Raw genomic sequence first — 15,214 nt, 5'->3', positions numbered from 1 at the left:
TTTGTTGACAGGTACAAACTTAGACATGGATATAACTTGTAAATGTATATATATATATATATATATATATATATATATGTGTGTGTGTCTATTGTGACATTTAAGCTCCTCTGTATTGAAGCTGAGGGAATTTTGGATATGTATTCATTGTCAAAATGTTTGTTTTGTGCAATGACAATAAGAAAATGAATTCAATTTATTCATTCATTTATACATTCAATATGTAGACAGTTTGAAATGTCGACAGGGTCAAAATGTGAACTTCTAAACTGTAGACACAGATTAAAAAATGTTGACATTTAAAATATAGTCAAATCATAAGGTTGACAACCAAAATGTTGACAGTCAAAATGTCGCCATAGCTAAAATTAGAACTAGTGGTGACCTGTAAACAGTAACAATGTCAGACTGATTGCAATTAGCAATTAAACTGTTTGCACAGGGGCATTGCTGGCAATTGTAATTTATGTAGCACAACTATGCAGGAGATTAGCACTACAATGGAGGGTAGTATCGTCTGAGTTGGAGGTTATGGCAATTACAGCCATGGCAATTAGTGTATGCTGCTGTGGAAATACACATAACAGCATGCACTGTTCCAATAGTTTTATTACAATTAGCATTATAATGGAGGGTGGTATCATCTGAGTTAGCGGCCGTGGCAATTACAGCCTTGGTAATTAGTGTATGCTGCTGTTGAACGAGCATCTGAGTTGCTAATTGCAATCAGTTTGACATGACAGGCTAACTACTTACTGGTCGACTTCATGTCCTTGTCTTCTTTTTGGATGTTGGCTTTTTCACCATGTCGACATTATGATAGTTGACAATTTGGTGTCAACCTTTTGATTTGAAGATTTGACTGCCTGAATTTTGACTACATCCCACTTCAATATACAGCAATTACTGCGCTTGGAACTGAATAATATCAAGAGAACAATAAAAATGAAAATCAAACACAATTTTGTCTGCTCTCTATTGATATACAGGAGACTCAGGTAAATATGCCAATAAAATTTTAATATTAAAACATAAACATGAGATAAACACGATGTATCAATTAATTAATAAACACAAATAAATAGAGCAGCACATGACAATTACATATGTAATATTGTATCAGCCCTAAGAATTTCTAGATGAATACAAAGTAGTTACTAGTTCTCTTGTTGTTTAAATGCGATTTCAAGCCACACAAAGAGATTGCTTAGTTGCACTGTAAAATTCCACATTGAGATGGCTGTTTGTTAGGTATACAATCGGGAAGCCGGCTGCCTTAATACCGGCAGCCGGCTTTCCGACTGTCATATCCCGGCGAGGGTGAAATGCCGGAGCGTCTAGATGTAGACGCCTAACATTTCCCCGACGCCGGGATATCTGCAACCGGCATCCCGAGCAAAGGGATGCCGGGCGCCGCGAACAGACAGCCGCAGGGGGGAACATTAGGAATAGGCACCCCCCCGGGAGGGTTAGGCTAGGGGAAGGGAGAGTTAGGGTTAGGCACCCCGGGTGGGACTTAGGGTTAGGCACCCCCCCGGGGGACTTAGGTTTAGGCAGCGGGGAAGGGGGGGTTAGGGTTAGCCACTTAGAGGGGGGATTAGGGTTAGGCACTTGGGGGGGAGGTTAGGGTTAGGCACCCCTAAGGAGGGTTAAAGTTAGGGGCTTAGGTTAGAACATACTTACCTATCGACGATCGGGATTTCCAGCGCTGTCGGCCTTCCGCTGCCGGGAACTCTGCTGTGGTCGGCCAGGCGCTGCGGTATTTCATACCGATTCCGTTTGTTATGCCATTGATCAGTTGTTAGTCATTCCTAGATCCTCACTAATAGTGCAGGTATGCCGATTATTTAATATACAGCTGTTAATGGCAATTATTTGACACTAGCGTCCCAGTATTGCACAAAGTTATCTTCCATTTTTAGCTCCTGTGTGAAAAAGACAGTTACCTCCAACTTAAGTTCCTAGGGGTAAATTTACTAAAGTGAGAATTTTTAGAAGAGAGTTTTAAAAGTGATGTTGCCCATAGCAACCAATCAGTTTCTAGCTATTATCTTCTAGAAGGTGCTAGTTAACTGTTAAGTAGAATCTGATTGGTTGCTATGGGTAACATCACTTTTAAAACTCTCTTCTAAAAACTCTCACTTTAGTAAATTTACCCCCTAGTGTCCTTGATGAATGCAAGGGGATGAGCACTGCACGATTCGCTGTGTGTCGTGTGACCTCACCAAGGTTGGACGTGGTCGGTGCTCCAATACCCACACCGGACTGCCGCTAAGATGTAGATAGAGCTGACGTTTGTAAATAGCAGCTGTAAGTGGTCTCTGTCCCGTCTGCTCAGTGATGTGCAGCTGCTTAGCTGTTGCACATCAGTGTGAGTTCATACAATTGCTCTGGCGCATATTGTGACTCGTGGATCTTCGTACTGAGCAGATGGGACGGATGCCGCTTGCAGCTGCTATTTACAAACGTGAGCTCCATCTACATCTTAGTGGTAGTCCAGGGTGGGTATTGGAGTACTGACCATGTCCAACCTTGGTGAGGTATTCAATTAGTTTTGCATATGCGATAAAGTTTCGTCTTCCTGACTTTCCGCCAACATCGCGTGTTTTGGATGCGGCAACTTATCGTGCGCGCCCCCACTAATTGGCCTATTCAATTCCAAACCACGTGAAAACGAGACCCGGCAAGTGTGTGCGTTTTTCACAGGTTTTTTTACTTCACTTTAGAGACTTTAAAATATGCTTGCACCCATTTTCAAGTACCCCAAATTTGACAGGACTACTTATTTTCACCACAAAATACTGCTTAATGCCATTCTTCAGCACTTTTATAAGGACGCTAATAGCAAGCAGTTTTCAAAACGTAAGTACCCAAAATAGCTTTATTAGGGCTATTAGTACTCATCTATATTGATCCCCAATGTTAATGGATTTTTTTGGGGGGTACAGGCTGTTTTCCCCATTTCTGACACCACTTTCCGCCTGTTTCACATTCGCCGGGTCCCGTTTTTGCGTGGTTTGGAATTGAATAAGGCGAATAGCGGGGGCGCGCACGATAAGTTTCCGTTTCCAAAACACACGATGTTGGCGGAAAGTCGGGCAGACGAACTTTATCGCGGACGCAAAACTAATTGAATACGGGCCGAAATTGTAGACTTCAAATGTAAGCCTCTAGATCAGATGTATTATTACAAGGAGAAGCAAATTGAATCCATCTGCTTAACAGACTTTCCCCAATGACTTAAATAAAGATCTTAATTTTCTGTAAGTTGTTATGGGGACTATCTATATATAGAAAACATTTTTGTTTTGTACTTTACTTACATTATTGTGTTTTGTTTATATTACTTTTACTTTTGTTAGTTTTCATTTTCTGAATATGTCCTTCTTGATGTATGTGGTTTTATAATTGTTTTGGGAATGTACTGGCTCCCCGGCCTCATTAAAAAGTACAATACACTCCATTTATTTATTATTAATATTCCTCAATCTGATGGGATTTTATTGCTATGATAATACCTTCAGCTAGTCTAATTTCCCATGTTGTGGTGCTCTGTATTGGATTTCATCTCTTTCTAATTTTACGCACTTGCAAGATGGCGTTAAGTTCCAACACTTCTGTTGTTTTTTTCAGTACCAGGTTAGTGGTGTGCTGCTAATGAACTTTCGGTTTCAGATATGTCTTTAGAGTTTGTTTTTGATATATGATTGATTGTGCGTATGATGCCTTAGTGTGCGTTTATGTGGTGCTTTATTTATTATAATTTGATGACTGTGTTACTACGTCTGGCATCAGAGTGTGACTTCCAGGTTCCCAGAGCTCGCTTTTCTCTCCCAAACCTCAGAACTGCATCTTTTGGTTCCAGCTTGCCATGCATGGAAGCACTGTTAAATGTAACTTTCACGTGAGGGTGTACAGTACTCATTGGTTTGAATGTGGTTTTGGTGCCAGTTATTCCCTATAATTATCCAGGAATCTCAATGCTGCAGAGCCACTCGGAGCATCCTTCCTAGAGCCTGTGGCCTCACCCCCTAGATGTGATGTCATGACATAATGGGTTTAGGGGACGGGACTGGAGGGATATAGTTAATAGACCGGCGGTCGCAATGCCGCCGGTCTAAATCCCGACATGACCTGCCCGACAAGGGACTTCAGATAGGCATCAAAATGCCAACACCTATCTTAATCCCAACGCCGGAAGACCGACCTCCGCCATCCTGATCGTCCTCTGACGGGTAAGTAAAACACTTAGCCCAGGGATGGGAGGGGTTAGGTTTAGGGACCCCCGGGGGGACTTGTGGTTAGGAAAGGTTAGGGTTAGGCTAGGGGAAGGGAGGGTTAGGGTTAGGCACTGGGGGGGAGGTTAGGGTTAGGCACCCCCCTGGGAGGGTTAGAGGTTAGAGTGCGGGGAGGTTAGGTTTATGCACCTCTGGGTTGGGGATGTTAGGGTTAGGCACTAGGAGGGGAGGTTAGGGTTAGGCACCCCTAAGGGAGGGTTAGGGGAGGGAGAGGGGAGGGCTAGGGTACTTACCAATGTCCGTCCGGATCTTGATCTGTTGCACTGTCACTGTCGGGATTTGAACCAGCGGCTGTTGAGCCCCCGGTATTTCAATCCCATTTCGGGGCTGGCACAGGGCGGCATTGTGCCCTGATCAAGCCCCGTTTGGAAGACTGCGAATATCAATAATGTTAACAAATATTTATTGCAATTTTTATTGTATGAAAATAGCATAATGTACATGTCAGTCAGTATAGAAGATATCAGTTAAATGCATCCACATATATAAACCCTCTTACAGCAAAGAAATTGCCATTTAGTCACTGAAACTTTCAGTTAATGTTTTTACTAAAAGATTCAAAACTCATTATGGTTTCAGTTAAGTTGGGTGACGATAATTCCAGAGTGGCCCTTCTAGGCTCTCAGGATGTAATGTCTACTTGACAACTGTGGGATCTTCCTTCCAGCTGAATGAGGACATTAAAAATGGAATATTTTAATCCAAAGCTGAAAGACCAGGAGAAATCTCGTTTCACTTAGAGATTTGATCAAACTTGCAAATTAACCAACAATGCTCAAAGTTTTGCATACAAAAATATGGGATATTAGTTCTGTGCCCTTATGCAAACACAAGATGCAAATAAATAATACAGGTGACTTTCCTGTAGAGTATTTTATGCCCAGGAAAAATAATTGGATATTTTTCTGAATAGATTAAAGTATGTTTGGACAGGCGAGCGCTAACTAGTTTCACATTTGATAGCGTATACTAATGCACTGTTTGGTATTCTTACTTGTTTTATTATTGTTTGGAAGAAAAGGTGTCACCATTGTATCCTGCGTGCAAGGGATAGCGGCTGGGGTATATATCACAGTATACTCATAATTTTACAGTGACTATATTAACTTTGCATCTCCTTATGCAAACCAATGCTGTTTACTGTATTAATGACTTCTTAAAGCAGGTCCAAGTCGCTGTCGGGAGTGGTTTGCCACATCATGCCGCATTTTCTCTTATAGCAGTTTAAAAGCTTAATGATTGAGATATTAATTTAATTTGTTTTTATTTTATATATATTTTCAGTTTCCCTGTACATGTGGAATGTCTCACACAAAAACAATGATGCTGGATGGAATTTATGGTGATCCTGACTCCAATAGCTTGGCTGGATATACCAAAAGCCAAATTGTAACGGAAGATGTGGAGAAACCGGACAAGATGGTGGTGCATTTGGCCTTAAGTCCAAATTCTAGTGCCTCCAGGAAGAAAGGACGGAAGGGCCATGTTGGCTTACGCTTAATGCAAAATACTCATGCAATTGACACATATTCCAGGATGATCTTCCCTGCATCATTTATATTTTTTAACTTGATATACTGGTGTGTGTTTTGCTAGAGTTCGTTATGGAGAGCTCTAATTATCTTTAAGAGTTTTTTCACCATGTGAATAATGGGAATGTGGGTTTGATTTATACAGTAATTGCCTTTGCCATTGTAAGAGTAACACATGTCTCCACAAAAATGCAATAAAGCAAACACACAGGACAATTTACTAAGTGTCACTTTACAGCCCATGAAATTTAAATTGCACAACAAGAAAATATGCCTAGTTACACTACACCTCATACCAGCAATGTTTGCTCTTAATTTAGAGAAGCCTTGGTACTATTCAGTAGTCCTTTAAGATATCTGCATACTCATTTTATTGTACTTTAAAAAAATTGGGGTCTATGTGCCTTGGGGAGAGAGAAAGTGGAGAGAGATAAAGTACCAACCAATCAGCTCCTAACTGTTTGAAAAATAAAGTTAAGGTGCATACACACGTAACAATTTTTTTTTAACAATTTAACTATAACGACGTCGTTATCGTTCAATCGTTGAAAAAATCGTTCAGTTTCTGAGTTATAACAATGAACAATTATCGTTCATGCGCGTTCCCATTTGTAGTTTATAGTTTGTAGTTCATTCTGACTGACCAACTGAACGATTTTCATTAAGGGAAGTTACAAAAATCGTTTGTAGTTCAAAAAATCATTCATTACACTTTAAAAAATGTGACAGATAATCTGACAGAAAATAGTTCATAAAAACGTTCATAAAATCGTTGGTAACAAAATCATTGTGTGTGTATGCAGCTTACGGGGTGAATTTACTAAAGTGACAGTTTTTAGAAGAGATGTTACCCATAGCAACCAATCAGATTCTACTTAACATTTAACTAGCACCTTCTAGAAGTTAATAGCTAGAATCTGATTGGTTGCTATGGGCAACATCTCTTCTAAAACTCACTTCTAAAAACTCTCACTTTAGTAAATTTACCCCTTAGTAGCTGATTGGTTGGTACTTTATCTCTTTCCACTTTATCTTTTTCCAAGGCTTAGTACAGAGACCTGTTTGTTTCTCACAAACATCATTGACATAATTCCTCACTTGCATTTTACTTTGGAATTTTTCAACTCTAAAATATTCAAATAAGGCAGCGAGAATACTGTACATGCGGAGGCTGGACTGACAATGTGCAAACTGGGCACTTCATTGTGGTTATTGACTATTATTAAAGATATACTATAATACATAATTATATTAAACGACACATTGAGTTTTTAAAGTTTAATTGAAATTCATATATTGTACTATGTGACATAACAGGAATATAAGTGCAATTAATTATCCACATTGACACACTTTTTTAACATCTAACATTTGTGGATGTGTCAGAGTAGGGCATCATCTGACATGACTAAAACACTTTGTTTTACAGACTGTGTAATGTAATATCTGCATTATTATGTGTCAGGATATACAGTATAAAACTGCTTTGTCCTAATTTTGTATCCTTATGTTGATAGAAGCAATGTACTCGTACAATGTTATTTGGAGCCATGCAGAAATTGCAACTGATGCTGTTGTTCCCAGTGAAACATTAATTTAATAGCCTGAAGTATACTTACAAATACAGAAGAAACAACTATAGTCTCTTGTTGCCAGGGGCAGCTGAAATGGAAAGCGACATTATGCTTCTTTCATTCCTTCTGCAAGTAATATTATTTGAATACATGTAGTGAACAATATAAATAGTATTTCTTTAACCTCTTTATTACTTTAACCGCTTTACAGTATATGTTCATGACATTACCAGATTCCACAGTTTGGTATTAGTTTGCTTTACAGTATGTTGTTTAACTAAGCAGCGATTTTTACTACTTTGTGAACCCTCTTAAATCCCACATCTTGTCACTCGGGACAATTTTTCCTTACATAATGAAATACATATATTTTTTGTTCTAAGTGCATTACACTAAAAGAGGTAAGTATAGCAAAAAACAATCTGCCAGTCATCATGATACAACTAGTGGAATTATGGAACTTTAGGCAACAAAATACTGTAATTAGCTATTTCTATGGAATATATCTATAGCAAATTTACATATGGCATGTAAGAAACAAGACTAGAAACAAAAATTATTTTATTGTGTGCTGTTTTTATTTATTTTTTACCTTTTTAATTATATTTTTTCTTAATTTTTTAATTATTATTATTAATTGAACCTCGAATATCTGTTTCAGGCAGATCTTCCTCGCAGCTTAATGGACTTACCTACCTATATAGAAATTCCTAATATCTCTGTTATGAATATACAGGATTTCCTTTGATCAACAGGAAGATTTCTAAATAGTATTTGCATGGGTTGGGTATGATAAGTCAACAGGCATAATGTCGGCATTCAACGTATCAACATAAGTATGTAGACATAGTCAAAATGTTGACGTTGACCATGTCAAGATTCATCATGTAGACAGTAATGAAATATCCACATGTTAGAATGTTGACATATCGATCCTAGGGGCCAAGCGGTGACTTATCTACTCCCGATGGCTGTAGCAGCGTCTTATGGGTCCCGGCAGTCATGTGATTGTGACTTACGGGTCAGAGTTCCGATCCTCCGACATTCTGGTGAATATTTTTCCCCTATCTCCAGCCCTAATCCCTACCTTTAACCCTAAGCCACCCTCTATTGCATAAATACCCACAATGTCATTTATGCAACTTATAATACAATTTTCTGCAATTATAAAAATTCATCACCAGGCTCAAGGAATCAAATGCTAATATATTTCTCTCTGGGATAATTGGAGTTGCATGCAGTATAGAAACAATTAGAAGAAATTAATTTTTTATTTTCAAGACCAGTAATACTTCTAACTGAGCAGCAGAATGTGTCATACAGAGATTTAAAATAATAGCACAGTCACCTGATGTTTGTAAATATGTATATAGATTACTGTACAGACTGCTCTAGAGCTATAGACCAAGGCAGAAAATAATTTAGCTTTTGTTTGGAAAACTGATTCATTATTTATAAATATATGTATAACGTTATGTATATATTGTGTATATTTCTTTTTTATGTGCATATTATTATTGATAACACAGTGTTAGCTGTATACAAACTTATACTTATAAATAAACAGTGTTTAACGCATAAAGCTATATTGATGATGAAACTTTTATCAATATAAATAAAGTATTCCTGAGTTATTTGCAGAAGGTGTTTTTATAAGGCGTGGGTCTCAAGTGAATGAGGAAGGGGGTGCCAATGCTCGTTCTGTCCCAGGGCACCAAAATTCTAGTTACGGCTCTGTGAGTGTGGATGACACCTCCAAACACCACAAATTGTATTGCCCTTAAGCTGGCCATACACCTGACCAACTTTCCTCCAAACATCCAACTAGTTGGTTGGTTGGAATGAAAATCCGGTAATGCATGGGAGCAAATGACAATCAGCTATTTTCTCCCAAACACTGGAAAACGGACAAAAGCTGTTGTTCAGGCAAGTTAACAACCTTTTTCGTGTTTTCTGGTGTTTGGGAGTAAATTGCTGATCTCATGCATTAATGGATTTTCATTCCAACCAACCAACTTGCTGGATGGTTGGAGGAAAGTTGGTCTGGTGTATGGCCAGCTTTACTAGAGAGAAAGTTTCTCGGAGCAGGTCACAGGTTCTTTAGTCCCTGAATATCTATCCAAATCCAGTACCAAATAGTTCATGAAATGCTAGCCACCAGTTATCATCAGAAATCCTCATCAGTCGCCATAAACATAGAGCAAGAGAGAAGAACCTCATGTGATACAGTAGAAACATGGATTTATTTGCACTATAGGACACTCACAATAAACAAATAAAAATCCAGCATATATCTTAATTAGTCCCAGCATGCCTACCAGAGAAAGGTAATGAGAAAGCCCATAGGTAAGTTCTTTAAGCACCTGCACCTCCACAAATTGCCTCCTTCAATCAATAAAGTCCCTGCAGTATGTCTGTGTCTCTAAACTTATGCATTTCGACTAACAAGTATTTTTCATAATCGGATTTCTTTGTGATGTTACTACTATCCTTATATATGTAATATAAGGCTGCCTCTTAAAACAATAATTCTCCTATCTAACAAAATGGAAGCAGGTGCGTGTTGGCAAGTCAGAAGATTGCAAGATGTCACTTCTGTAACCTCAAGTTGGAGAATAGACATGCATTCCAATCCACAGAAGTTTGTGTTGCACCACTTCCTATAACTTCCATAGTTGTCAGGTCACAAGACGCTACTTCCTGTAACTTCCATAGTTGTCAGGTCACAAGACGTTACTTCCTATAACTTCCATAGTTGTCAGGTCACAAGACGCTACTTCCTGTAACTTCCATAGTTGTCAGGTCACAAGACGTTACTTCCTGTAACTTCCATAGTTGTCAGGTCACAAGACGCTACTTCCTGTAACTTCCATAGTTGTCAGGTCACAAGACGCTACTTCCTATAACTTCCATAGTTGTCAGGTCACAAGACGCTACTTCCTGTAACTTCCATAGTTGTCAGGTCACAAGACGCTACTTCCTGTAACTTCCATAGTTGTCAGGTCACAAGACGCTACTTCCTGTAACTTCCATAGTTGTCAGGTCACAAGACGCTACTTCTTGTAACTTCCATAGTTTTCAGGTCACAAGACGCTACTTCCTGTAACTTCCATAGTTGTCAGATCACAAGACGTTACTTCCTGTAACTTCCATAGTTGTCAGGTCACAAGACGTTACTTCCTATAACTTCCATAGTTGTCAGGTCACAAGATGCTACTTCCTGTAACTTCCATAGTTGTCAGGTCACAAGAAGCTACTTCCTGTAACTTCCATAGTTGTCAGGTCACAAGACGCTACTTCCTGTAACTTCCATAGTTGTCAGGTCACAAGACGCTACTTCCTGTAACTTCCATAGTTGTCAGATCACAAGACGTTACTTCCTGTAACTTCCATAGTTGTCAAGTCACAAGATGCTACTTCCTGTAACTTCCATAGTTGTCAGGTCACAAGACGCTACTTCCTGTAACTTCCATAGTTGTCAGGTCACAAGACGCTACTTCCTGTAACTTCCATAGTTGTCAGGTCACAAGGCGCAACTTCCTGTAACTTCCATAGTTTTCAGGTCACAAGACGCTACTTCCTGTAACTTCCATAGTTGTCAGGTCACAAGACGCTACTTCCTGTAACTTCCATAGTTGTCAGGTCACAAGACGCTACTTCCTGTAACTTCCATAGTTGTCAGGTCACAAGACGCTACTTCCTGTAACTTCCATAGTTGTCAGATCACAAGACGTTACTTCCTGTAACTTCCATAGTTGTCAAGTCACAAGATGCTACTTCCTGTAACTTCCACAGTTGTCAGGTCACAAGACGCTACTTCCTGTAATTTTAAGGGGTGAATTCAATTAGCCGCAGTAAAATCTTTGTTTACCATGGTTTTACTTACTGTGCTTGTTGTGCAGTAATTTAGCTTACCACCTTTATGCACGCTCTCGTTAAATGGATAATTCAGTTGAAAAATGAGGAAATCAGCTTGTACGTTGTGCCCCAAAAAGTGTAAACTAATATTGGATAGCAGTATAGAAGTCTATTAGTGACCAAAAGCAAAGTATTTGGGGCTCTTAAAAGGTCTCATATGGCTGATTTTTGTATGGTTTAATAACAGTGTTTTTCAGCAAATTAATGATGTAGATTAATTCGGGGTGCATGAAAATACATGTAAGGTTTTTTTTTGTGTATTTGCCACTTTTAAACATTTCTTAAAAAAGCATCTGTCTCATCAATACAACACCCCCCATAAACTGTACCTGTTCCACATCTTTGAACCCACTATTCTGCAATTTGCACCCCAAAAATGACATGCCATTATTGGCTAAATTAAGCAAATTATAAACTTCTAACTGCCTAATTAATTATTAGGGTGATGGTAGTGTGTGTGCAGGGCTGCCATCAGAAATCATGGGGCCCGGTACCAATGAAAAAGGCAGGGTTCCCCCCCCCCACCTCCTTGGTTCTTACCAAGGGCCTGGTGGACGCAAAGGTGTGGGGTTGAGCTCTGACATGTGTATAATTATATATATATATATATATATATATATATATATATTTGTTAAACAGTAGATTTAAAAAAATGTAGAATGTTTGCCTTTAAAGATTAAAAAGGAATAAAGGATTTTTTTTTTTTTAAATGAAAAAAGCCTAATGATTTATAAGGGAAAACTGTACTTATCTGCTATCCGGAGGTTCAGTTACTTTATGTGGTGTGGAATACAGGATGGACATTGCAAGGGGGCAGAGGCATACATGGGGAGAGGCACACCTTGGTAAAAGGAACAGAGGTGCATATAGGGAGAGACACACTTAGGTAAAGGACACAAAAACACAGATAGGAAGGGAGCAGAGTCAAAAATGGGAAGCGGGTAGAGCAAGAGATATGGAGAGGGGCAAAGGTACAGGAATGGGGAAACGGGTACAGATATGGAGATATATGGGGAGAGTACAGAAATAGAGATTTGGGGAGGGGGGACAGAAGCAGGATTCAGGAATAGCACATGGGACAGATTGTATAGGAGAGGGAAAGGCAGGATTCAGGCATAGGACAGGGGACAGTGGGGCAGATAGTATAGGAGGGAGGAGAGGCAACTCTGTGTGTGCACCACAGTTGTTCTCCCACATTTCCTTCCTCAGCGCAGTGCACACAATATCTGGCCAATTAGAGCAGGGGGGAGGAGAGAAGGAGAGCTGAGGGTGGAGCAACTATGGAGGCATTGGTGATTGGTGAAGTAACTTAAGGTGCCCACACACATACCGATGTCCTCACGATACGATTTTATGGCCAATTTCCTCATGAACTTTCACGGGAGCTCCCTTGCCGTCGTGATCACGATTTGGAGTTAAAAATGTCCAATCTGACTAAAGATCTATCTTGCAGCCAATGCATTGTATCTCAGATTGGCTAATCTGCCCTACAGCACGGCAGATCAGAAGATGCGATGTACGACGAGCGGGGACGCGCATCGGCTTCGTGCTCGTGAGTATAAACTCACGATTTGTACTTTTTTTACCCGATTCATCGTCACGATTCGTCGAAATCGGCCGAATCGTATAAAATGTCGCTATGTGTGTGGGCACCTTAACAGTATTTGATGTAGTTCTGTCTGTGAGAGGGGGCCCAGTGCTCCTAACTTTATTATATAAGTTGGTTCTCCTGCAGCTGCTCCTGAATAAGTAAGACACTGGTGCCGGGTATGTGTGCGATGATCATGCAGCGCTGGCCGGAGAGTTCATTAATGAATGAGTAATCACACACTGCTGAGCTGTGTGTGTGATGACTCATTCATAGAACTCTACACCTAGCATCCTCAGCTGTCCTGTACGAGGGTGATAGATTAGCAATTAACTCTGCCTCCTGGTGGCTGGGCCCCTCAGCTGTCCGGGCCCAGTGCAGGAGAGCTGGCTGTCCCCCCTGATGGCAGCACTTTGTGTGTGTGTGTGTGTGGGGGGGAGGGTAACTGACATTTTTATCTTAAAATAGGGACTTTCCCCAACTTTTCAACTGCTCATACAAGAATCTGCATCAAATGCCATGGAGAGTAAGCACAGGCTAACTTGTACACCTAACTGAATAACACATCACCGCCTCACTGACAGCAGCACATCACCGCCTCACTGACAGCAGCACATCACCGCCTCACTGACAGCAGCACATCACCGCCTCACTGACAGCAGCACATCACCGCCTCACTGACAACTGCACATCACCTCCTCACTGACAACAGCACATCACCACCTCACTGACAACAGTACATCACCACCTCACTGACAGCAGCACATCACCACCTCACTGACAGCAGCACATCACCACCTCACTGACAACAGCTTATCACCACCTCACTGACAGCAACACAACACCACCTCACTGACAGCAGCACATCAACCTCTCACTGACAGCAGCACATCACCACCTCACTGACAGCAGCTTATCACCACCTCACTGACAGCAGCTTATCACCACCTCACTGACAGTAGCTTATCACCACCTCACTGACAGCAGCACATCGCCGGAATGGGTATGAAATACCGCCGGCCGCATGGCGGTTCGATTCCCGTCAGCAGCAGCCCATGAGCGGAAGCCCGACAGCGCTGGAAATCCCGATCGTGGATAGGTGAGTATCTACTAACCTAACCTAACCCCCCTAACCGTCCTTAGGGGTGCCTAACCCTAACTTCCCCCCCAAGTGCCTAACTCTAATCCCCCCTCTAAGTGCCTAATCCTAACCACCCCCTTCCCCGCTGCCTAAACCGAAGTCCCCCGGGGGGGTGCTTAACCCTAAGTCCCCCCCGGGGGTGCCTAACCCTAACCCTCCCTCCCCCTAGCCTAACCCTAACCCTCCCAGGGGGGTGCCTAACCCTAAGTCCCCCCCGGGAGCCATAAACCTAACCCTCCCCCCCCGCGGCTGTCCGCTCGCGGCGCCCGGCATCACTACGATCGGGATGCTGGGCGCTGGTCTCCCGGCGTCGGGGAAATGCGGGCGTCTACATCTAGACGCCCGGCATTTCACCCTTGCCGGGATCTGACAATCGGGAAGCCGGCTGCCGGTATTTAGGCAGTCAGCTTCCCGATTGCTTCCCCACATCGCCACCTCACTGACAACAGCACATCACTTCCTCACTGAGAGCAGCACATCACCACCTCACTGACAGCAGCACATTACCTCCTCACTGACAGCAGCACATCACCTCCTCACTGACAGCAGCTTATCACCGCCTCACAGACATATACATTTCTGACAGAAAATGTCAACTGTTTTATTCATTTACACTGTTATACAGTTAAATGTTTATTCATTAAAAATAATTCAAATTAAACAGCCTATTCTGAACTATTTTTTTCTCCTACTTATTTTGTCACAACAGGAGCCATTTTATAAGATTGATATACAACTCTTGGGGGTCTATTTACTAAGCAGTGTTAGGAGACACAGGCTGTGTTTGAAAAATTACAGTTGGGAGCTGATTGGCTGTCACCTTATCACTTTCTTATCACTTTTCACTCTGTCTCCTAACACTGCTTAGTACATAGACCCCTTGGTGTGCGGTCTCCCTGATATGCATATGACTTGACATGCCTTTATCAGTGCAACCGCACACACAAGAGTGGTATATCTATTACATGGTGTGGTCACATACCCCCCAGATGCCGCATATGTTTGAGTGCCATGAATTAAAGCCATTTTTCTATCTATCTATCTATCTATCTATCTATCTATCTATCTATCTATCTATCTATCTATCTATCTATCTATCTATTTATCCACATAGTCCTTTCATAAATTATTGATGAACTATTCTCTGTAAAACGCTTCTATAG

At 41.1% G+C, this 15,214-nt stretch overlaps 1 protein-coding gene across 1 annotated transcript in view; it reads left to right on the top strand.

Moving 5' to 3' along the window:
• The window catches only part of LOC148542184 (gamma-aminobutyric acid receptor subunit rho-2-like), a 186,987-nt gene extending 180,319 nt beyond the window's left edge, over positions 1 to 6,668 (top strand). The window contains exon 9 of the mRNA XM_088470792.1: positions 5,583 to 6,668. Coding sequence (XP_088326918.1) covers positions 5,583 to 5,894 — 312 coding nt within the window. The 3' untranslated portion in view covers positions 5,895 to 6,668. The remainder of the gene's footprint in view (positions 1 to 5,582) is intronic.
• Positions 6,669 to 15,214: the final 8,546 nt, after the last annotated feature.

Source organism: Taudactylus pleione, unplaced genomic scaffold (genome assembly GCF_031769625.1).
Source record: "Taudactylus pleione unplaced genomic scaffold, aTauple2 ptg000015l, whole genome shotgun sequence".
Lineage (NCBI taxonomy): Eukaryota > Metazoa > Chordata > Amphibia > Anura > Myobatrachidae > Taudactylus > Taudactylus pleione.
Note: the sequence above shows the minus strand (reverse complement) of the source record. Positions and strands in the feature narration are given on the sequence as shown.